General features: G+C 31.1%; 1 protein-coding gene and 1 long non-coding RNA gene across 2 annotated transcripts; both read left to right on the forward strand.

Moving 5' to 3' along the window:
- Positions 1-8168: 8168 nt before the first annotated feature.
- On the forward strand, positions 8169-10688 carry LOC148561191 (uncharacterized). The gene is made up of 7 exons (XR_015885750.1): positions 8169-8302; positions 8383-8529; positions 8802-8885; positions 9028-9135; positions 10135-10322; positions 10422-10457; positions 10552-10688. It is a non-coding gene; the product is annotated as an uncharacterized LOC148561191 (long non-coding RNA).
- Positions 10689-17768: 7080 nt separating this feature from the next.
- LOC148561192 (uncharacterized) lies at positions 17769-23091 on the forward strand. The gene is made up of 11 exons (XM_088490699.1): positions 17769-17900; positions 17942-18097; positions 19746-19832; positions 19917-20032; positions 20133-20267; positions 20349-20418; positions 20506-20577; positions 20950-21016; positions 21307-21507; positions 21683-21913; positions 22229-23091. Exons 1-11 carry the CDS (start codon positions 17769-17771, stop codon positions 23089-23091), a joined length of 2130 nt encoding a protein of 709 aa, XP_088346825.1.
- The last annotated feature ends 3430 nt before the right edge of the window (positions 23092-26521 follow it).

The following is a 26521-nucleotide window of genomic DNA, read 5'->3' on the forward strand; positions in this document are numbered from 1 at the left end:
GGATGGGAGTGTTGGATTTTTATGAAACTTTGTGGAGTGTTGGATTTTTATGAAACTTTGTGGAGTGTTGGAGCTGAAAAATATCACTAATTTGTTTAAATTGATCTCTTTGTCCATTATTCCTTTCAATTTCATATGTGCTTATAATGTTTTTTCGTTTTTTGGTGAGTGGATTGGACAACCCAATTTTAAGTATCCAATAAATTAGACAATCTACAATCTTAGATACACAACACACCCACACATTCCTCACACATTTATTACATTTTTCCCCTCAAATGCATCCTCTAAACCTTAGTGGTGGGAAGGGGTGAAACGCCACCTGAACTAAGACTCTTGGGCTGCTCATAATGTTTAAGATGTGTCTGATCCTCTACAAAAAAAATAATTGAGTTATTCGCAGATAGTAAATGTTTTTTTTGTTTTTTTTTGGGTCATGCAAATAGTAAATGGTTAACAATAAGGTTCTTCTTATGGGCTAATTTTCAATTCTCATATACGATCTTGTTTGCTTTGTGAAGAAGGAAAAAAACTTTCGCACATAGTAGGAACAGATGTGACGATAGCTAGAGGGTCTTGTAAGGATGTTTCTATTCGATTTGGAGAAACTACATGAGGTTAACTATCTTTCCATAACCAGATAATAACAAAACTAATGAGAGACATCCATTCCATTATATTCAACATGTTCATGTGTCACTAAATATTATTCAAGTTTTTTCATAAAAAATTCTAAATAATTCATCTCATCTAAAATTATCAAAAATAAAAATAAAATTATTATTTTTCTAATATAACTTTCATCTAAGTATATATGATTATTAGAATAATAATTTATATTATTAAATAATATTTATATAATTACTATAATCATCATGGCATAATTTTACTAGAGTTTACCTATATATGTATGGGCAGTGCTACGATACTGAAGGCTTTTTTTTTCTATACATGATGAAAATATGTAGCTGAAATTATTTTTATACATATGGTTTCTATGCTGAGTGTAGTAGAAACAATTACTGAATCAAAGACAGAAATATGATGAGCTTGTCACTTCAGGTGTTATAATTAGCAGAAGTTAATGCTAATGTTAACGGTGTAATTTGTAGACCATTTTTGGTGGGCCTAAAAATTTTGTACAAAGTGGTTATGGATCTTTTTTTTCCTTTTAAATTTAAAAATAAAAGTGTTATGGGTAGTTTTTTTAATTCAAGAAAGAGGATTATGGATAGCAAAAAGTAAAGAAAAAGAAAATCTATTGCTGAAAAATAAAACAAAAAACACTTGTTCTTGTCCCAAAAAAAAAAAAAAACCATGATGATGAACGTAACAGTGATGACATGAGCTGAAAAAAAGTGGCAATTATAGGAAGAGTAACACTAGCAATAATAATAATAATAATAATAATAATAATAATAATAATAATAATTAGAGAATTATGTTTAAGATTTAATAAACATCACAAATTGTTCGACTTTTTGATTTAGGATTTAGAGTATGTTTTGAGTGTGATAATTTTTGTGGAAGAACAAATTTTTGTTAGATGATTTTAGAAAAAAAGTAAATGAATATTGTTAGGCAGAGATAATAATAATTTATTTACTCCGTTAAATTATTGAATTTGATCCCATAATAATTTGTTATTCAACTTTTGATATTTAATAGTCAATTTAAGAATTTTATATTAGATGTCTATTAAAATGATCAATTCTCAGTTTAAATGAATTGGTGTTGTTTGTTAGAAATTAATTCGAAAGAATATTATTTATCTTCTTTTGAAATTAGCTTGAGCTTTTCCGGTAGTAACTGCATTAATTTAAAGAACTTTTTCAATTATGAATATTAGTAAGAGTTAGCTTCTAATTATATGAGAAATAAATTTCTAAATAATTATTTACTAATATGCATAGAAAAAGAGACATTTTGATTGAATTGTTAAAAAAAGATTACTCAATTTTTTCAAAATATAAAATCTAAAAAATAAAATTCTAAAATATATGTTATTATTTAAATCCTAAATAAAAAATTTGTTCTTCCACAAAAATTACCACACTCAAAACACACTCTAAATCCTAAATCAAAAAGTCAAATAATTTGTGATGTTTATTAAATCTTAAACATAATTCTCTAATTATTATTATTATTATTATTATTATTATTATTATTATTATTATTGCTAGTGTTACTCTTCTTATAATTGCTACTTTTTTTCAACTCATCTCATCACTTTTATGTTCGTTATCATGTTTTTTTTTTTTTTTTTTTTGGGACAAGAACAAGTGTTTTTTGTTTTATTTTTTAGGAATAGATTTTTTTTTCTTTATTTTTTGCTATCCATAATCCTCTTTTTTGGATTAAAAAAACTACCCATAACACTTCTATTTTTGAATTTAAAAGAAAAAAAGAGACCCATAATCACTTTGTACAAAACTTTTAGGTCCACCAAAAATAGCCTACAAATTACAATGTTAACATTAGCATTAACTTTTACTAATTATAACACCTGAAGTGACAAGTTTATCATGCTTCTGTCTTCGATTCAGTAATTGTTTCCACTGGACTCAACATATAAACCACGTGTATAGAAGCAATTTCAGCCACGTATTTTCATCACGTACAGAAAAAAGCCTTCAGCACCGTAGCACTGCCCTTAATATCTGCTTTTTCAATTTTTTTCTCATATTGTTAGTTAGATAGTTAGCTTGCTAATTATAGAGATTAGTTTATCATAGTCAAATTAGTAAAATTAGTTATTCACACATACATATATGTATATATATGTGACAGCAGAATTTGTAATGGTTAAATGAAATGTATAAAAAATATACTGAACGCAGTTTTACTCCCAATCTCCTCTCTCTCGAACTGTCTCCCTCTTACCTTCTACAATCTCCTTCTTCTTTCAATCAACGATTGATTCAGTCATGGATGCAGAACACAACAATTTTAACATAGTGCGATGAGTGTTCCATGGATTGAATTCTTCATTTCTTTTCTATACTCTCTTTGTCTCTATGTACTCTCTATACTCTCCTACCCCTAGCTTTCTTCCTTTTCCTTAAACCTACACCATAGAGTTTGATCAGAGTTCCTCACTCCACGATCTTATGATTTCGCTGCGGTGAGAACTCCAATCAACGGTACTAAGGGAAGAAGATTCTAAATCGGTCATTTACTAGATTCATTGATCAAAGATTTCAATTCCTGCTCCAATGGATTCCAATCACACCCCGAATCTTGGAAACATTCATCTCCAACTTTTGGCCCAAATTGTGGCGCAAATCACTAGTATGCAATCCGCATTGACGAAATTAACTGTGAGCCCTCATCTTGATTTGGCTCATCCAGCAGACAGTCCATGTAACCCTTTGATTTCTAGGATTCTCAATCATCAAAATTATCACAGTTGGTCACACTATATGCTATTAGCGCTTAAATCAAAGAATAAACTGACCTTTATTGATGGTACTCTTTCAAAGCCACCCGTAGATGACCCGTTGTTTGAGGTTTGGGATCGTTGCAATACTTTTGTTGTCTCCTGGATCGATCCATCTTTCTCTGAGCAGTGACATTGCTCAAAGTGTAATGGAGAATGGTATAGGCAAGGATCTATGGCAAGAACTCAAGAATCTATTTTATCAAGGGGATGTCTTCAAGATTGTTGAGTTCCAAGAGAAGTTGTTCTCAATTAAGCAAGGTGATCTCTCTCTGTCACTCATTATTTCACCAAACTCAAAGGAATTTGGGAAGATTTGGAAACTTTCAAACTCCTCCCACAGTGCAATTGCACACCAAAATGCACCTGTGTCTTTGACACAGTTAGCAACTATCGAAAGGATACTTTTGTGGTGCAATTCTTGAGGGGCCTCAATAAACAATTTGGAGGTGCTCAATCAAACATTATGCTCATGAACCCTCTTCCCTCCATTGATTCTTCCTATTCAATGATGTTGCAATAGAAACGGCAACTCTTAGGAACTGACATTGCTGAGCCGAGCCCTTTGTTGAACACTGCTTCATCTAACACTTTTCAATCTCGAGGCAGGAGAGGAGGTCAAGAATGCGGTCCAGGTGGCAGAGAAAATTTTAAGCTCTGTGCTTGCTGTGGTAAAACTGGACATCTCATCGACACTTGCTACCACAAGCATGGCATGCCTCCACATCTCAAGAAACAGAACCAAATCAATAATCTCACTGCTGAGGATGATGATCGCAGTGAACCAATTAGCTTGTATGAGAATCAGGAGGAATCTTCACATGCAAAGTTTACTCCAGAGCAAAAGGATGCACTACTGGCCCTTTTGTAGCATCATGGAGCCAAGGTCAATCATAATATGAATCAAGTTGCTCCAGCCAATGACCCCACTCCTGGTGAGCATCACTATGTTGTCATGTCAATTTGTTCACAGCACAATGACTCTTGGGTCATTGACACTGGAGCCATGATACATGTGACATATAAGTTAGATGCATTTGATTCGTACCATAAAATCAAGCCAGTAAAATTTAGATTACTAAACAACCAAATCATCATTGCATCTATTGCGGGTCGTGTCATTTTCTCAAAATCTTTATACCTTACAAATGTCTTATACATTCCATCTTTTGCATACAGTTTAATTTCTGTTTCACAACTCATTGCATCACTTGACTGCCAATTTGTTTTTAACAAATTTGGTTGTGAGATACAAGACCTTCCAACATGGAAGATGATTGGAGCAACTGATTACTTTAATGGCTTGTATACACTAAACACCAGCACCACCATACACAATACACTTCAATGCAGCTCACATGACACCACAATGCACAACACTAAACTATGGCACCTCAAATTGGGCCATGTTCCTTTCAATAAATTGCAACTCTTACATGATTTGTTTCCTTTAATTTCTAGTTCAAACTTTAATAAAACTGTGGCTACAAAGCCGTGCGATTCTTGTCAATTTGCTAAACAAAAGAGACTCTCTTTTCTTACTAGTCATAGCATTGTACACATTGATATCTACGGTCCTTTGAATGTTCTTTCTACTGATGGTAATTAGTATTTTCTCACTATAGTAGATGAGTACAGAAGATACACTTGGATATTTTTTATTAAATTAAAATCTGAGGCAGAAAGACTGATTAAAAACTTTGTAACCCTCATTGAAAATCAATTTCACAAGACTATAAAGTGCATTCGGGAAGGAGTTCTTAATGCATGACTTTTATGCAGCCAAAGGCATATTGCATCAAAGGTCATTTGTGGCAACTCCATAACAAAATGGAATAGTAGAACACAAGCACCAGCACATACTGAAGGTGGCTCGATCCATTCTATTCCACTCTGCTATCCCTAATTGCTATTGGGACTTAGCCGTCACCCATGTTATCCATTTGATTAATAGATTGCCAAGCTCCATCTTAGAAAATAAAACACCTTTTGAAATGATTTTTAACACCAAACCAGATTTTAAACATTTAAAAGTTTTCTGTTGCCTCCCTTATATCTCGACACTTGCAGCTAGTAGGATGAAACTTGATAAACGGGCCAGGAAGTGTATTTTTTTGGGATATAAAGAAGGGACCAAAGGTAACATTGTTTTAGATATACAGAGCAACCAATTGTTTGTGTCAAGAGACGTCGTGTTTTTTGAGTCAAGTCTGCCTTTCACTGAGGCAGCACCTCCCACAGCTCCTATATCTTACACAATATGTGCTAAGCCCGTTGACCCATTTCTATACACTGAGGCTTATGATACCACACCACAACATCACTATAATCACAATTCACCCAATATTTCATCACAAATGTCTCTCATTTCACAAAATTTATGTCATCAGATCACTCACATACCACTGAGGACTCACACAAAGGCTCTCACACAACCTCCTACGTTAACTCCAGTACTCCACTTAGGATGTCCTCAAGGATCCATAAAACACCATGCCACCTAGCTGATATTCAATGCATGCAAACCTCTAAACTTCTTATTGCACAATCATCATCTTCCTTGTATTCTCTTTTACATTGCATATCATACCATAAACTTTCATCCACCCACAAGGCACTGTCATGAGCTATTTCAAATGTATCTGAACCTTCATCTTATGAAGCTGTAACTCACCCCTCTTCCTCATGGCAAGTCTAAAATTGGTAATAAATGGGTTTTTAAAATGAAATTGAGGCCTAATGGATCCGTTGAGCATCATAAGGCCTGGTTAGTTATAAAAGGTTAATCCCAAACTCCTGGTTTTGATTTTTTTGACACATACAATCCCGTTACAAAGATGGCAACCCTTCGGACTCTCTTGGTAGTTTTAGCAGCTAAGAACTGGTATTTGCAACAACTCGATGTCAATACGGTATTTTTACATGGCAATCTAGATGAGGAGGTTTATATGCGAACCCCTAAAGGCCTTCATCTACCAAGACCAGACCTAGTCTACAAACTCAGAAAGTTTCTTTATGGCTTAAAACAAGCCAGCAGGCAATGGAACGTGAAACTGACTTCAATGTTAGTTAGTTTGGGGTACAAGCAATCCATCAATGATTACTCTCTCTTCACTAAACAATATGTCCAGTCTTTTACTGTTGTTTTGGTTTATATGGACGATTTAATACTGACAGGGGATGACCAAGATGAAATAAGAAAAACAAAGATGGCTCTAGATAAAGTATTTAGCATCAACGACATAGATGATCTCAAATATTTCTTAGGCTTGGAAATATCTAGGAGCAACAAAGGTATCTCTGTTTGTCAAAGAAAATATGTCACTGATTTGTTGAAGGACTATGACTTGAATGATGCCAAACCAGTTAGCACTCCCATAGAGTATACATCAAAACTATCCAGATCAACTGCACCTCTATATAACAATATTTCGGCATATCGCAGATGGGTTGGGAGATTGGTGTATTTGACCACGACAAGGCCAGATATTTGTTAAGCAGTTGGCAAGTTAAGTCAGTGTTTGGATTTTCCCACAACAGCTCACTATCAAGCAGCAATTTGTGTGTTGAAATACCTTAAGCATTCCCCTGCTATTGGCCTTCTATTCCCTACCTCTTACAACTTTTGTCTAAAAGGCTTCACTGATGCTGATTGGGCATCTTGTCCAGATATCAGGAGGTCAATTTCTGGGTATTGCTTCTTTTTGGGTGATGCTTTGGTCTCTTGAAAAAGTAAAAAGCAACCTACTGTAGCGAGGTCATCCTCCAAAGCTGAGTATAAAGCCATGGCAGCTGGTGTGTGTGAGGTTCAATGGTTGTCCTATCTTCTACATGATCTTAATATTTCTATTACTTAGCCTATTCCCTTTTATTGTGATAACCAGTCTACCCTTTATATTACTGCGAATCCCGTGTTTTATGAGAGGATTAAATACATTGAAGTAGATTGCCATGTGGTGCGAGAAAGAGTCGTGTCTAGATTAGTTAAATTGCTACCTATCTCAAGCAAAAATCAAATAGTGGATATTTTCACGAAGGCCTTAGCACCTGGTCCTTTTTAGAACTGTTTTAGCAAGCTAGGCCTGTTCAATGTGTATGCTCCTCCATTGAGGGGGAATGGTACCAGTGATTTTGTTACTTGATGATTAACATCTTCTCTTACTGCAAGTTAGTGATATGGAATTCTCTATTTTTCCAACTTAAGGGGGAATGTTAGTTAGTTAGATGGCATCATAGTTAGACTACAGTTTTTACTCCAAGTTAAATTATGACAGTATGCATAACTATCAACTTGAGGGAGAACGTTAGTTGGATAGTTAGCTTGCAAATTATACAAATTAGTTTGTCATAGCCAGGTTAGGAAAATTAGTTATTCATACATACATGTATGTATATATATGTGACAACAAAATTTGTAATGGTTAAGTGAAATGTATCAATAATGTATTAATTACTGAAGGCAGTTTTGTCTCCAATCTCCCCTCTCTCGAACTGTCTCTCTCTCACACTACTAGAATTTAGACATTTACTAACACTTTTTATCTAACAATTTTAAAAATGTTAGTAATACTAATAAAATTTTATTTTTAGTAACATTTGTAAAATAAATGTTACAAAATATATTTTTCTTAAAAGAAAAAAAATTAGATTTAAATGTTACTAAATGTGTAAACATGTGAAAATTATACTGAGATGTTATCTTTTAATCTCTTTCACGTTCTTCACAGCAGAGAAAACCACTTCCAAGTTCTAAGTTCCAAGTTCCATGGCATTCGCATCTCCTTCCTCTGCACTTCATCTTCTTCCTCGATCTCAATCGCAATCTGAATCATTCTTCAGATTTGGATTCTCCTCTCAATTTTGGTAAGCATTTTCTCTCTTCTTTAACTTTTTTCTATTCACTCAGTTTTTCAATTTCTCATCTCTTACTGATTTTGATCCAGATCTGAATCATGCATATGTAATTTCTCGCCTCTGGTTCATCCTTTCGTCGCCTACACTGTCGTTGTGTCGTTCTCTTCTCGCCTGTGCCATCGTCTTCTCCGCAGTCGTCTTCTCGCCGGTTCCATCGTTGCTCATCCCACGACTTGGTGAGTTCCAGATCTCTTGTTTAGTTATCTTCTTGCTCCTTCAATCCTCTTTAATCTTTACTAGATGATTAATCTGTAATTAATTTGATGTATAATTATTAGTTAATTTAGGTTTTTAATTGGTTATTTAGTAGTTAGGTTTTGAATTTAGGTTTTAATTAAGTTTTTTATTTGAATTTAGGTTTTAAATTTAGGTATAAATGAGTTTAGTTACACTGTCTTTTTAATTATTATTCATTCTGTTTTGCCAATTTCTTGCTTATATTATCTAGCTGTCCGATGCCAACTGACCAGAAGCAACTATTTCTTGCAAGTGTAACATAATAAAGGAGCAGAACAAGCTTAAGCTCTACAAGGTAAAAAGTTTATGATTTGATTAGTTGATTAGAAGATGTTAGCAAAACGTGTTACACTTGCTTTTTTTCATTTCCATCTTTCAGTATATTTGATCCCTTTTTCATCCTCATGTTGAAAATTAAATATCACTTGTAATTGTAGGTCGAACTAAATTATGTTCGCCACATGGTCAAAGATGTGTCCTGTCCTGCTAAGAACCTTGATCTCAGACTAATGCTATGCACCAAAAGAATTATAGCAGCTCCAAAAGTAGGTGTCGTTTTTATTCACTTCTAAAGATTACATCGCGCCAATGTTTTCGTGTAGAGATTTTGGTTATATAGTTTTCACAATCCTTCTGTTTACTTTATTTTTATTACATGTCAAATTGAATTGCTAAAGCATAGTTTTTATCCATTTCTTAAATAGAAAAAAAGAACATAGACAATGCAATTGAACTTACTGTATGTGCTCCTATCCCAGGATGATGAAATTTAATGCATTTAAAAGTTGATTGATTCTGTAGTTCTAGATGAAACAAAGTCATGTAAATAATGCAAAAAAATTAAGGAAATGAAACCATTTTGCTACAAACAAGCTGCCATCAGAGAGAAAATGACTATAATTTTTAAGAGCTATTCTTTAAGAATTATTCTTTCCTAATAAAGACATGATGGACTTTAATTTCTTCACCACATGTGGTAAATACGCCATTCAGTTCACAACATATTCTCTTTCTTCAAATATCTTGGCTGCTTCGTTGTTCATAATATATATCACTTTAACATTTTTGTATGAATTGAAGAGTGTGCTCATGAGTTACAAAAGAAAGAAATAGAAGGTTTAAGATCTTAATTTCTTTTTACGAGTTTAAAATAAACAACAGAAATTTAAAAATTTTGTTATATACTTTTATAATTTTATCATTTACCAAAATATTTTAGATAAATGGTAAATAATAATAAATAGGAATATAGTAATTTATTGGAATAAAGAGGTAATTAATTTATCAATTGTTCCCTATTATTCACTTTGATACTCTGCATTCTACAATGTTTGAGTGATCAATTCATCAAGCATGTGCTGTGCACTCACCTTACCTCATCTTCACAACTCTACACTTAAAATCAAAATCATTCATTCCCTGTTTGCAGCTTCTTGTAACTAATAAAAATTATTACTACATCCAGATTAATTGATAAATTTATTATCTAATATTTGCTCAACCTATTTAATTTTGGTTACTCCTTTCAATTTTTGCCACATAAGTTTCAGATTTTACACAGATTCTATTTCTGAATTACCAAGTCCAGAGAGAGATGGACTGACGAAGAACACGACAAGTTTTAGTTTCTCAAAATACGCTGAGTTTGGCTATGCATTGGCTCTTAAGTTCACAATGATTCTTCAACACACACACACATGCACAGATTGGGATCAACACACTCTAAGAAATGGTGAAATTGCACTTTTATAAGATTAGATTGAATGAATAGATGAATGTCTTTTAGAAATTCTCTCCTCTCTGTTCTAAACTTTCTCATTCTTGATAATAGGACCAGCTTTAGCACCCCAAGCTAATGATAATGATAGTAAGTAATCATGTTTTATGTTTAGTTTAATACTAATAATAAATGTGTAGTATTTTTCGTATAATTGTCTTTTATTTATTGATTCCCATAACAGGACCAGCAACTAAGAGAAAAGGGGTCTGACAAAGGGTCATTCAAATTTCAGTGGGCTTTATGATATTCTTCTCAATGTTAGATGAGTAGTAAACTGTGGGGCAACATTAGTCTTAACTAAATTTACTTTGACAGTTTATTTCATGATTTTTTCTTAAAAAGCACAATATACCTCTTCAGAAAAATTTGGAGCTTTCTTTCCATCAATACCCTTACCTATTTTTTCAGCTGCACACTGCATTCTATTTGGTCTTGTAGGTGAGTATAAGCTACAACCGTTTAATTCATTTCACCTTCAATTTCATTGGAGCCTATCTATGCTTCAATCGTCTATATATCTTTTGATGACAATTGCTCTTTGCATGTTTCAGCTTCTGTGGGACTATCATTTCTGCAGTTCACTAACATGAACTCATTGAGGAACATCCAAACATTGTAGTAACTATTATAAGAGAAGTAATTCTTTGTTGTTAAGTGCTTTTTCAGGTGTTACTTGCATCAAATGTGGGAACTCGATGAACAAAGAACTGAAGATAATGGTGAATGATTCCAGTAGTGAAGTTACTCATCATCATGAGGATGGAGCATTTGTTAAAGGAGAAGCCATGTACTTGATTTTTGATGATTTGAAAGTGCTTTAAAGCTCTCCTAGAATCTTTGTGAAGGAACTTGTCCAGCTTGGCTACAAAGATTTCAACAATTTGACAAAAATTTATCAAAAATGTTGGTTTGAAGGAGGTAACTTTGCTTCTTTTTTTTTTATGAGTAAAATCATAAGTATATTTTGCATCCGTTAAATTTTCATCATCCTATTTTTATTATCGATCTAACCAAAGACTGAAAAGCATATGTAATGATTGATGAAGGTGCTAAAAACCTTTCGATCAATTTCTTCTATGATGATTTTTTCCCTTTATTGGCATTGTCTCTTTAGATTTTGGAGTTACTAAAGCAAGCATTAACTTGGAACACGTTTTGTGACATAACTACCTGACTTTATGCTCTTGCAATTTATGATTGTTTCTCAAATTATTTTCAGGCATTGCTTAACAAGTGGTCACCAAGATCCTATCTATGTCTGAGATTGTCACATAAAGTCAGTGACTCAACATCTTTTATGTCGCATAAAGCTCTGCACATGAAAATGGGTCTACATAGAGGGAAGCAAGTTCTGTTCTTGTCGAGTCTTCAAGTTTTCATTAATTTTTTTCATCGTTTTATTTTGTGATTTGTATGTTGATATTGAATGAGGAGTGAACCAAGACATGTTTGATAAATACATTTTTCTAGGATTAGTATAATAACCAAGTTTTTTATGTACTATGTATCACTTTTTTTTTTCTTTTTTATATGGAATGTTCATAGAGTTTAAGTGGTATAAGTATTTTTTTTCTTTTCTCATTTTATTTGCATCATAAAGCAAACTTGTACAATGATTATTGATTAATGAAAGAAGCTATAAAATTTTATTTTATGAATTTAATGAAATATTTCATGTTGTAGTAATTAATTTTAGTATATTTATATTGTGGATAATATAAAATAAAAAATAGTATAATATAACTAAAAAAATGTTACTAAAGATCTTTTGTAATATTTTTTAAGTATTACAAAAAAATATCTATGGTAACATTTTTTTAAGTATTACATAAAATATCTATTGTAATATTTTTTGAGTGTTACAAAAAATATCTATAGTAATATTTTTCTAAGTGTTACAAAATATATCTATTGTAACATTTCTTTATGTTATCAAAAAAGGTCTATTGTAATATTTCTCATAATATTACTATAGAAGATCTATTGCAATATTTTTATTAATTATTATTAAATCTTTAAAAAAATGTTAGTAAAACTCTTTAGTAATATAGAATATATTTAACATTTGTTAAAATGTTACTAATTAATATATATATATATATATATATATATAAATAACATTTTAATATGATTTAGTAATATTTTTTAAATGTTAGTAAAAATTAAGTATATAGTAGTATCACTATCTACACTTTTCTTTTTCTTTCAATCAACAATTGATTCAGTCATGGATGTACACATTTCAATTCCATCTATTCTACTCACCAGTTGAAATTTTGACTGAAAATAAAATATATTTTAAATTTTTCTTATACTTCATCTCCTTCCTTTAATGGTTTTTAATTTTTTATGTCTTCTTTGCTTAACATGGTATATTTGATTCTAGAATCATAGAATGCTACAAAAGGACACGGATTACTATACTATTATGTAAAACAAAGTAATATGTAAAGTTATAACAAATTCATTTATTACAGTTTTGACTTTAGACTTAATTGTAAATTTGTGATATATAGCGTATTTTACGATAGATAGAGAAAAGAAAATATCCCAAAAAAATATTAATTTTTAGTATATTTATTTAAAATGAATAGCAGAAGAAAAATTGGATAAAAGAAAGATACAAAAGGAAAAATTTTATTCAATATAATATTGGCATTTTACACCAAGTGTTACACTATATATGATATAGTTGACTACTTCGGTCACTCTCAAACACGAGTTAAGTCACTTTTATCCATGAGATTGGCAAGTTGCATTGATTTGGTCCTTGACTTTTTAATTGTTACAATTTAGTTTTTTAGATTTTAAAAAATGCACTAATATAGTCCCTCTTCAACGCCATTAGTAAGATAGCTCAAATCTTGCCATATTAGACATATTAAAACAACGTTTTATACATTTTGATACTAAAAGAGCACTAAATGATGTCATTTTAGAATTTGAACAATATTAAAAAGGAGGGGTATAACGTTTTAGTATTGTTCAAACCCTCAAACGACGTCGTTTAGTGCCTTCTTTAGTGCCAAAACGCATACCATGTCGTTTTAATATGTCTAGCATGACAAGACTTGAGCTACGTCACTAACGGTGTTGAATTCTAGCGACGGAAGATATATAAAGGATTACATTGGTGCACTTTTTTTAATCTGGAGGACCAAATTGTGACAATTAAAAAGTTAAGGACCAAATCAGTATAACTCGTCAATCTCAGGACCAAAATAGGGTTTAACTCTCTCAAACACTTACACTGTATTTATTAAATTACTCACCCTCGTATTATTACTTTTGAATGCATATTATACCATTTTGTCATTTTGAATTTCAAATTAAACATTTATTGAGGAGAAAGAAAGTAACAAGTAGTCTTCAAACATGGCATTAATTAAGAACTTTCATCTTAACTAATTAGTATTTCTCATTAAGACAACACTACTATATGCCTTTAATTAATTCTTATATTGACATAAGACTTTTATTAAAAGATTGTAGAATTCTTTTTTTTTCTTGGATAGCACAACAAATGGATACAAATAATAATTTTTTTTAGTGATTGCTACGGTACGATGATAAATTCATACGTACCGATACGTTTAAAATATAGACAAATAACAATAAGACATGTAGAATTTATTTTTCACGTCAGCATTTAATTTTTTCTTTTTTAAATATATAGTATATCACCACTTTTACTAAAACACCCTTTTAATTAAATAAAAATAAAAAATATTTATTTATTCCTTTATTTGATTAGACAAAAATACCCTTTTAAATTAATCAAATTTTAGAATTCAATTAATCCTAATTTTATAGTTTCAAATAATTGAAACAACAAAACAAAAATATATTAAAAAAATAAAAAATCAAAATTGTTCTTCATCTGTGTTAAACATATTAAAAAACAAAAAACCAAAATTGTTCTTCATCTGGGTTCAGAAACCCTCTCGTTCACGCCTCTAAAGGTTTCAGTCTTCTTCATCTTTTTCTCTCCTCTTCCTATCCTCTCTCTCTGTCTCTTAACCTTTTCCAGAAATCTCCTTCTCTGGAATCCGTCCATCGAAAAGTTCAGAAACTTGCCGTCGTTGGAAAATCAACGCTTCTCCATCGTTACCTCGAGGTTCGACTCTAGGGTTCATACTTTGGGATCTGATTCATGGAGAAGGATTCAGCACTTTCCCTCCCCTCTGAAGCACACCAAAACGGAAAAATCCTAGCAATAATTGACTGCATTGATCTCGGTAGCTAGCCACCCACGGAATTTAAGGAGCCTAAAGGAGAATGAAGGCTAAATCGCTCAACTGGGCAAACGATGCGTCTTTCTCCTCTATGGAAGTTCTTTGAATGCCCCTTCGCCCTCCATCGTCGAGCCCCGTCCAGCCGCCATCGTCCAGCACCTCTCCCTTTCTGGCAGCCACCGCGTCTTCCTCCACTCCTCCCTGCACTCTGCCACTCTCTGTCTGCATCATCAAGAATGGAGTCTCTGACTTAGGTTGGTTCTTGATTTGTTTTGGTCTGATTTTTCACTACTTCTATTTGTTTTTTTGTTCTGTTCTTGAGTTAATTCTAGTTTGTTCCTAAGTATTGTAGTACTTGATTTTAGTTATGATTTTTAAATTTCTTGATTCTTGGTTGGCATATTTTCTGCAGTTCTCTAGTATTCTCTTGGTTGCTATTCTTGATTCTTGATTTTTGTTATGATTTTTTAATGCTTCTATTTTTTCTTGTCTGTACTTGAGTTGATTCTGTTCTTTGATTTTTGATTCTTGATTTTTCACTGCATCTATTATGATTCACCATAGCACGCTATTTGATGTTATTTCATATACGAGTGTTTCATTTATATCATAATTAGTAATACAACTCTAAATCTTTGAAGTTTGGCTAATTATAATTCATAGAGCATGTTACAAATCATTTTTATAAAACTCAGAAGAAAATTGAAAAGCTGCATGCCTATTGAAAGTTGAAACCAAATTAATAGTACTGTTTTAACTCTTTCCTAGTAGTCAATAGCAGAAATAAGCATTTGGTTTAAATATGCATGTAATGTTACAAAGAATTTGATCCTTGTTACTTATCTAGCTTAAATTTGAATTGTTTTTACCTTCTTGACTAAACAGATTTTTGTCTCTCTTAATGACTCTTAGTTTATCACTGTAAAATTGATGAGCAAACCAGAGAGTTTTAAGGAACTAAGACAGCGATGAAAGAAAGAAATACTTGCTATTTAATTCTTTGTTGATTGTCATTATCAATCTTATATTTGGTTTAATATTTCTTCAATGGCATAGAACTAATTTTATTTTTTGTGCCTTAAAATACTAGTGAAGTCACTATCATAGTACTAAATATGCTTCAGGGATTTGTAAGGCTACTAGGGTGCTGCATTCAAGCTGGGAAAGATAGTTGATTATGAAATATGAGCAATAAAAAGTTGGATTCTTAATATTGGTTGACTCATGTGAACCATAATATATTTTATTTAGAATGATATGAATAATTAGATATAGTCAATATTTTTTAAATAGATGGGAAGGAAGTACTAGATGGAAGATTTTATATATAATGGGATTGAGATTTTATTTAATATAAGATTATAATAAAAATAATTAAATATATATAGAAAATAAAAAAAAATATAAAAATTATAAAATTAATAATAATAAAAATAAAAAAATATTAAAAAAATAAAATATAATAAAAAAATAATTAAAATAAATAAAAATATAAAATAAATAAAAAATAATAATAAAATTAAAAATATATATATTAAAAAATATAAAAAAATAAAATATAAAAATAAATAATAAATAAAAAAAATAAAATAAAATAATATAAATATTATAAAAAAAAATATAAAATAATTAAAAATAATAATTAAAAAAATTAAAAAAATAAATAAAAATAAATATAAAATATAATAAATAAATATAATAATAATTAAAATAATAAATATTAAATAAAATAAAATAATAATATAAATAAATAAAAAATATAAAAAAATAAAAATAAAAAAAATTAAAATAATATAATAAATAATAAAATAAAATTAATATAAATAAAAATAAAAAAATAAATATAAAAATTAAATAAAATAAAATATAATAAATAAAAAATAATAAAAAAAAATATAAATATAAAATAAAAAAAATTAATAATAAAATAAAAATTAATAAAATAATTAAAAATAAAAAATAAATATAAAATAAAAAATAAAATAAAAAATAAAAAATAAAATAATTAAAAATATATATAAAAATAAAATATAAAAAAAATAAATATATAAAAAAATAATAAAAATAATTATAAATATAAAATTAATAAAATAATATTAATAATAAAAATATAAAAAATAAATAATAAATAAAATAAATATAAAAATAAAAAAAAAAAATAAAAAAAAAAAAAATTAATATAAAAGAAAAATATATAAATAAATAAATTAAATAAATATAATTAATAAAAAAAAAAATAAAAATAAAAATAAAAAAAAAATAAATAATATAAAAAAAAATATAAAAAATAAAAATAAAATAAGAAATTAAAATAAAAAAATAAAAAATATAAAAACTTAATATAAAAAAAATTATTATAAATATAAAAAATAAATAAAAAAAAATAAATAAAAAAAATTAAATAAAAAAAATTAGTAAAATAAATAAATAATATAAAAAAATAAAAAAAAATAATAAAAAAAAAAAAAAATTAAATATAAATAAATAAATATAGTTCATAGAGATCTCAAGGCTGGGAATGTTTTTGTTAGATGATGAATTGGATCCTAAAATCTCAGACTTTGGAATAGTAAGAAGCTTTGTAGAAAATGAAAGCGAAGCAAATACAAGACATATTGTTGGAACTTAGTAAGTGGCTAAGTAAGCATTTATATGACATGTTGATAGGAATGAATAAGATCATTTTTTCTTGATTTGAAATTGTATGTTGATATTTTGTGCAGTGGCTATCTATCACCAGAGTACATAGTTGGTGGGCTGTACTCAACAAAATCTGATGTCTATAGCTTTGGTGTACTAATATTAGAAATAGTTAGTGGGAAGCGAAATAAAGGATTCATCGATATTGACCACTACTTTAATCTTCTTGCCGATGTAAGAATTAATTTTTCATTTGCCCCTAATTTTTATTTACATTTCTAATCAAGTAGCATCATCTATCTAGTCAAATTATTCTCATTAGACAAGATCTAATTGTTGTTATCACAATATCTAAATATCTGAATGAATATATATATATAAGGCATGGACACTTTTAGCCAAAGGCAAGTGCTTAGAAATAGTTGATGTATCGATCAGAGACTCAATTAATTTGCCAAAAGTCATAAGAACAATTCATGTCGGTTTACTATGTGTGCAACAAAATCAAGAAGATCGACCAAGCATGTCATATGTGCTTATGATGCTGAGTAGTGAATGGGAACTATCTCAGCCAAAGAAGCCAGGGTTCTTTATTGAGAGAGATGTGGTTGGTGACCATTCTACATTAAGCAACAATGAACTCATGGTTACTCAGGTCCATGCGCGTTAGAATTTGATTAAAAATTTATTCTGCAGGATCTCAACATTAAGCTCAAGGATGATATTGATAATTGGCCAATTCAACTTACAATAAATGACATTTCTCATAACAGTAGCAAAATGCTTCAAATGAAATTTGGTACTACTGTGAAGTGCTTGAATAGGAGTACTTGTAACTATGATTCAGGGATGGTGTGGAATGTTGATATTTTTTGGTTATGAGTCATGCCTATTTGGTTTATACTCTATGAACGGGGTTGAAGTTGAAAAGAAGTGCACACAAAAATATGAAAAGTACCCAAAAATGAATTCAGAGGAAGGAACAAAGTAAAAGAAGGAAGCGTAAGAAAAAGATCCCTTTGGTGGATCCTGAATCTAAATAGAAATGAAACTATATAATAGACAAGAAAGTGCACTCAATGAGGTATAGGTATAATTATAAGAACATGTATAATTATAAGTAAGAACATGTTGTAATGATATATACATTTAGAGTGAACGTTTTTCTTTTGCCTTAAAGTATGTTAAACTCTAAAATAAACTATCTAGCATCTAACAATGTCAGAAATTTTATTAGCTGAATTTACTGCACAATTCCCTGATGAAAAGCTAAACTGATGTGGATAAAAAGCAGGTCCCTTGGCCTTGGTAATGGTTTCTCACCATTCAGCATTAGAACTATGGCTGACATGTCTAGCCTATTCTCTGGTCTCTCTTGTACACATAAAAGCCCTATGTGAATGCATCTTAGCACTTCAGATTCTGCTGCAGCAACTGAGTCAGTTAATGATTCATCTATAAGCTCCAATGGCCTCTCTTCACACCACAGCCTCCATGCCTAGAGCACATGAAAATTGAACTTTTGAATTGTGAGATCACTTTGGAATCTGCAAACAAAAATACAGTGAGATTAAGTTGAATAACCTTTAGGCTTACATGCCCAAGAAGATCAAGATCATTATCATAAAAAAAATCCCTATTTTTGTTAGCAAAAGCTTCTACTAGCCTCAGTCTGAAGGAGCATGTTAGAGATATTAGTCAAGTTAGAGAAAGTTAGTTAGAGGTTATGATAGCTGTCACTATACTTTTAAGAAGTAGTTATACATTTGTTTAGTTTGTTAGACACTAATCCTTGTATAAATACACACTCACCAACTTATATCAACTAGTTTTCATTCTTATCAAAAATAGCATTCCTTCACTCTCTTTGTTCTCTCTCTTCAATTCCTTTCACTCTCTGATACCTTCAAAAATAAACAGGATATTTGACCTACAATTTCTTTCACTCTCTGATACATCAGCAATTTTTCTACTCTTGTTGCAAATCCATGGCTATAATAAGTATTTCAAACTTCTGCTTTCTTCCATTGCACTCTTCAACTACCAAATATTAGTAATCTCAGTGTTAAGGAAGCTCCTAAAATAGAAGCCTTAGAACAAATAGAGAAAACCTGAACTAGTATATCTCCTATAAATAGCAAGTTGGTTTTATTCCGTTATTCAATATATCATCCTGGAATTTTTACACAGATTTTGTTCTTCTAATGTCTCATTTTTTCTTTAGTTGTTTTGCTTTATTAATTATCATCATAAATCATAAGTATATATTAATGTTTGCATTTAGTTCTTACATATGTCCAAAGAGAGAATAAATTGTTCTTTATAAATATATTCTGAATTTTCTTGAGTATATATCTCTACTAATCTCACAATCTATATAATCATTCACAACCTAAAGAATAAGTTTCCTCTAAAGAATAAGTTTCCTCTAATTTTCAAATTTTCATTCACAACCTAAAGAATATCCTATGTTGTAAATCTAGTGGTTGAAATAATGTAGCTGTCAGAGAAGACAAAATTGGATCCCAACCGTCTGCCACTTTTTATCACATATGTTTATTTGGGCAAAGTTGACTGCTTAAAAAGAGTAAGTTTATATCATTTTAAATTCATATTAGCAAATATTGGCATAAAATAATTTTAATAACTAAAATGACTTTCTCTTGATTAGGCCTTTATCCCTATATCTGAAACTACTGACGAAGGTCATGAACACTGGTACCTCGTAGTGATTGATCGTGTTAAAAGACAAATCATTTTGCTAGACCCATTACCCATTGAAAAACAGTTCAAGCGAAAGAGGACAGCCTTGAAATTAGTAACTATATTTTCTTTTTTTTTTGTTAATTATCTACATATATGACTAAAAAAGCAAACTCTAACATAGACATAAACAAGCCATTTATTTAGGCGATGTATTGGAAGATCGTTCATTCTATGACTTTGAGACCACTCCAAATCTGATTTCTTCACAATTTGAATTTGAAGAGCCAGAAGGCCTTCCAACCCTCGAAGCTGGATCGTAAGATCGTATAATTAGTAGTTATTGATATGAAATTTATGCAATTATATAATACTCTAATATAGCTTCCTCGATATGTAGGAGTGATGCCGGTGTGTGGGTTGCAAGTTGGATGATAGCTTGTTTTGAAGATGATCATTTTAACATAAAGGTAATGTTATGCACTAATCTTTTCCTTCGTTCTTTCTTTTATATTTAGGTAGTTAAGCCTAATGTGTAATTATTCAAATTTTATTAGGTGGATGATGGGGTTCGCATGAAGATTGCAGTCTCACTCGTGTTAAAGAATCATAATATGATCAGCTATAGGGTAAAAAAAATGCCATTGAAAATCTTAATAAACTGTATGATAATCACCATCATGATGATTATGAATTTCCACAAGATTAGATTTACAACATAGGATATTTTTTATTATTTTTGTTTTTATTATTTTCTTGTGGGCATATGAACCGTCTAGTGACATACGACATTATATTTTGTTTACGTTTGTGTTGGTATTTGTTTGTCGGATTATTTAATGTCTCCATTTGACTATGTATGAATTTATACTCTTTTGGTGATTGAAATTTTGTTCTTTTATACTCTTTTAGTTCAGTGGCATCGTCTTTCTTGAAAGCATGTTTCTCTTGCGGGGATGACCCTACTCTTTTATAATCATGAGAGTCCGTCTATTCTAAAGTTATCCTTGAGGCTTCAAGTTCTTTCACTATGCTGTGCTGGATCTAAGGCTATCAATGATCCAAAAGGTTAGTTAATATGATCTTGATATCTTGAGCAGAAACTGTTGTAATTATCATTATTGTTGTTGTTGTTGTTGTTATTATTATTATTATCATCAATGCTTTTTATAGGAAAACTCTAGTTACTAATGCTTTTTATATGAAAACTCTATTCCCCCTTATGAAAAGTGCCCGTCTTTTTGAGATTTTGGGTTGTTTGGTTATGGAAATTATATCTGGAGTCATTTGAAAGATTAAATTTGTTAAACTGTTAGTTGGGATGTTTTTAAGCTGTTCTTTTTCCTTGGTGTCTATAGGGCATGAGAGTCATGGAGTTCATCTCTGTCACAAATGTGGATGGCCTTTCCCGAATCCACATCCAAGTGCCAAGCACAGGCGTGCTCACAAGAAGATCTATGGAACCATTGAAGGTTACAAGCTGTGTTCCTCCGAGGAACAATCTCGCTCAAACAGCTCAGATGATGGACATGGTTTTGATGATGATAAAAAATCTCCAGGTGATTTTTTCTTCTTTTTCCAGAGTGTAAATATGCAGTGTCTAATGTAGTGTGTTGACTTGGTGAGAATATATGGTTTTTTATGAATAAATGGTCTTTGATATTAGTGTTATGTTCTAAAATGGCTAGGTTGTTTTATGTTTGTGCTGATATTCTGTTTATTCGGTTATGTCAGGTCCAGAGGTCTTGAATATAGGCAACAAGGAGAAGGATGATAGTGGAATTGGAGATAAAATAAATAGATCAGAAGATGAGGTGTTTTCAAATGCAGTTGCAGATGTTTCAGATAGTCAAGGAGTTACGGAATCTCTGCAGGAAGGTAGTTTGGACTCAAGTACCAGTTTAGAACGGGACGGCAAAGATGATCCAAAATTTTCAGGGTCTTCCAAGGACAGTGATTTTAATGGTAAGAACTAAGATGATAGGTTTAAATCACATGTTCTCTTAGTTTTATGGCTCAGTAAAATACTTGTGCCTGAAAATTTGAAAATTAGAGGAAACTTATTCTTTAGATTTTGAATGATTATATAGATTGTGAGATTAGTGGAATGAATTTTATTCACTTCATCTGTGCACATTGAATTGGATTTGTTCAACTTAGTACTAGTCATTAGAACTTTTATAGAAAGGTTTCAGACTTTCAGCCCTACAATTTTGTCTTAATTTGTCACTTAGTATTTTTATTCTGTGGCTCAATAGTGTGTGATAATTCATTTCACAGATGCGGTTGAGAGTCAGTTAACTATTGAGTCAAGGGATGGCTGTCAAAATCAGCACACTAAAATTTTGCAAGGTGAAAGGGTTGAAGAGGAAAACTTACCAGAATTGCAAGATCAATTGTCAGGATCCACTGCGACATCATTATCTGATTCCATTGCAGATTTACGAGCCAAAGAATCAGCTGTTGTCCATAGTAAAGATATCTTTGGCTTGTCAACTGAATCACATCCCAGCAAACCTGAAGCCGTGCCGGATTTGTTGCCTAAAAATACAGTCAATGCCGGTGAAAATGTGACAGATTGCAATATGAGATCTGTTGTATTGGATACTATTTCGGAAGGAAAGGATGAGGTTAACCTCACAGTTAGTGATTCTACTACCTTTGGTTGGTCATTCGAATCACGTCCTGAAAAAGCTAAAGCCATGCTAGATGTATTGCTTGAAAATTATATCCAAGCTGGTGAAAATGTAACAGATTTCAGTCTGACATCTGCTGCATTGGATACTAATTCGAAAGGGAAGGACAAGATTAGGTCTGATCAGGATAAAGATGAAATTATAACCCCTTCTGATGCTGTTGTGGGTGAAACATGTGAAGGGGAGTCTAAAATGGCAGTTAAGGATGCAATGAATGTTGGCTTGTCAACTGTATCAGATCCCCATAAAGCTGAAGTGATGCCCGATGTATTGCCTGAAAATAAGATATATGCTGATGAAAATATGAGAGATTGCATTTTTACATCTGAACTGGGGACTAGTTTGAAGGGAAAGGATGAGATCAAAACAGATGTTGAAGAAGTTGAAATTATAGTCCCTTTGGATACTGGTGTTGGTGAAAATGAAGTTGACAGGCCTTTCAGTTGAGGAAGCTATTGGAAAGGATTTACTTATACTGGTTGAGGATTTTTTAGCAGAGATAGTCAAGAAGATGCTGGACATGGCACTGCAGGGTATGTCTTTTTTCTATTCACCATTTTATCCTTTTTTTTTCAATTATTTTGGAACAGGCCAAGAAGATTACAATAGATTAAGACCTTTAAGCTATCGAGGAGCTGATGTATTCCTGCTAGCATTCTCTCTTATAAGCAGGGCTAGCTATGAAAATGTTGCCAAGAAAGTAAGATTGGTATATACTTATTATTATTATTGTTCTTTTTTCTCTCTACTCTGGACTAATTTTTTCTTTTCCTCCTTTTCCAGTGGATTCCTGAGTTGAGGCATTATGCTCCTGGTGTTCCAATTATTCTTGTTGGAACAAAACTTGGTTAGATTCTTGTTCTTTCTTTACCTTCTTGATGTTTGATGCCCTTGTTATCTACCTGATAACCTTCAGCATGATAGTAGTTCCGTGATCCTGTGAAGTTTCATCTTATTATCATACTAATTGCTGTCTTTTACTCATACTGTGTTTCTTTCATTATTAGAAAGTTGGGGAATAGATTCTGGATTCCAATGTCATTGCTGTTATTTTTTTCCCTTTGATTGCTTGTTATTCAGTAGTGGTTTAGAGAAGGAAGTTCATCCTCGAAGGTTACCTAATTCATGACTTTAATCAATAATTGATTCAGATATACCAAACCATTTCATGGAATGCTTTCTTAATTTTTCCCTTTACCTCCTTGTTTAACTAAAAGGCTAATGTAATGATTGTTTTAAAAACTAAATGGATGTTGATAAATCTTGAAAAAACCTTGATTTATGAACAGTATTAGGAAGTTTAAAGTGACAGAAGATTGCTACTACCTAACATGAGTAATTTGTCGTGGTAGAGCTGGTGTTTCCATAAGTTCTTTTCTTATTGACTCGTTAGAATTTCCATTTCTGATAGTCAATAACAAAAGTAGAATTTCTATTCTGAAAATTTTGTCTTTGGTCTCAATTTTTCATATAGTTTCTTTTGGAATTTTTGTTCTCTCATATATAGTGCTAACTTAATTATATGTATTTAATGCTTTCATTGTAAAGGTGTCATTATTAACTTGCTTGGGCATTTCTTGACAACCAATATGCGACTTGTGTAGATCTTTGGGATGATAAGCAGTTTTTTCAAGATCATCCTGGTGCAGCGCCTATCACCACAGTGCAGGTACTTCCTAGCTTTCATTGCTTCCATTACCAATATCCATTGCTATCGCTTTGTGTCTTATTTCATTGCCTTTTAGCCTTTAGTTGGTGTTCATAAGAGAGACCATCTGCTTACTTTATACATTAGTGATCTGATTTTCTCTCTTTGTTGAAGGGTGAGGAACTGAGAAAACTTATCGGTGCTCCAGTTTACATCGAATGTAGTTTAAAAACACAGTAGGTACATATATGTTCTCTACATCTATAAAAGTTCCAAAGGTTAGATAATATCACGTCCCTAACGATATCTGCCTTTGAATACAGAATGTGAAGGCTGTTTTTGATGCGGCCATCAAAGTAGTTCTCCAGCCTCCAAAGCAGAAGAAAAAGAAGAGAAAGGGTCAAAAAACCTGTTTCATATTGTGATCTTCTCAGTTCTAAATTGGTAGTTGGTAGAGGATGACATGACTATAGCCATTTCTTGGTAGTCTTTGCCATTCTATATCTTTGCAACATAACACATGATGGTGTTGGTGTTCCGGAAACATTACTGAACCAAATATTCGGACGAGAGGGACAAGAATCCGAGGAGGGTATTAGTCTGCCCATCAGCAGAAAGTTGTTGAAGCTGATGAATGGAGACGTGCGGTATCTGAGAGAAGCTGGCAAATCATCTTTCATCTTAACAGTTGAACTGGCTGCTTCCCAGAAATTGATTGCTTAAAGTTATAGGAAAATAAAGAAATACTTTGAGTTTTTGTACATCAGAAAAGCAAGTGTGCAAGAAATCACTTTTCTTGTACAACATACCTTAAGAGTAAGAGTAACATAGTCTCAACTCTCAAGTCTTAACGCTTCTGTAACTCCTTGTACGGTACGTATGTATTAATCTTCACGTTATTCAGCTATTCATATAAATTATTATATATTTATATTACTTACTCTTCCTGCAATTTTAGATTATTTAAGAAGCACTTTTAATAATCAAACATTAAACAAGTCTCTGAAATTGCTATTATCCCGTCTTCACATGCTTAGTTGTAATATGATGAGGTGTGGTTTCTTTTTCTTCTTTTTCTGATGTGAAAGAAGCACTTTTAGTAATTAAACATTAAACATTAAGCATATTGGTCTCACAATCCCTTGCAGCGAGGATGCATTCCTGAACCTCACTTGTCAATTGAGTGGGCAGTAAATTGTGCTCATAGAGACTGACATAGATTAGTTGAGATAAATTTTGTACATAAAGCTCTTTCTTTTCATTTTGAAGATTGTCCATTTTGGTCTTTTCCTTGTATCATTCCTTTGAAAGTGTAAAAATAGTACATGAATGAAAGAAAGTTATTGCATCTCATTTGTTAACTAATTTATTTTTTATTGGCTTTATTGAATCTAAATCATCTTTTATATCTTTATGCAGCAAATCAAAATTAAGTTCAACATTGTTTTGAAGAAATTCACTGAAGTTGATGATCCATTTCATTTAAATTAGAATTTTGAATGGCGGTTGAAACTACAATTGTAAATCTGTTATGAACTCACGGTTTTCTTATATTAGAAGTAAAAGGAAGAGACATTTCATGTCATTATAAATAGTAACACAAGCTGGAGACATTCCATGATTGAGTGTCACGAACTTCAATTTTCACAGTGATTCTAGTTTTACAGAGGGCTGTGTTATAGAACTGCAAATTCATATCTTAACCTTTAACATCTCCATTTGCATTCACATAGATTGCTCATAATTTCATAATGCAGGAAAAAAAAAGGTGAAGGAAACATTTAATTATCCAAACTTGAATGTAATTTTGATTTGCTGCATAAATAAGAGATGATTCAGAAAATTTAACCAAAAGTTAACCATATATTGAGTAAAATTGCAGTTGGCCTTGAATGAAAATAGAACTTAAATCAGTTAAATGTAAGACTGATCTTTGCTTTTCGAAAATGTTAAGGCATTGCTAAAACATCAATAAAGAAATAAGAGAACAGACATATATAAATAAATAAGCCATACATCCCATGTTAGAAATTTCTTTAGCTATAAAGGAGATGTTATCAGTTGAAATTTATCCTTTGTTAGTCTAAACTTGCATTGGCAGGTGGTAGAATCAGCTTCTTGTGTATCATTGGTGCCATGAATTAAAGTTTTCTATAATTCTATCCCTTTTTTCTATATTAAAATCTTATAATTTTTTAGACTTGAGAATTAGTGCAACCTATGAGAACA

Source organism: Arachis ipaensis, chromosome B6 (genome assembly GCF_059453495.1).
Source record: "Arachis ipaensis isolate K30076 ecotype BB chromosome B6, ASM5945349v1, whole genome shotgun sequence".
NCBI lineage: Eukaryota > Viridiplantae > Streptophyta > Magnoliopsida > Fabales > Fabaceae > Arachis > Arachis ipaensis.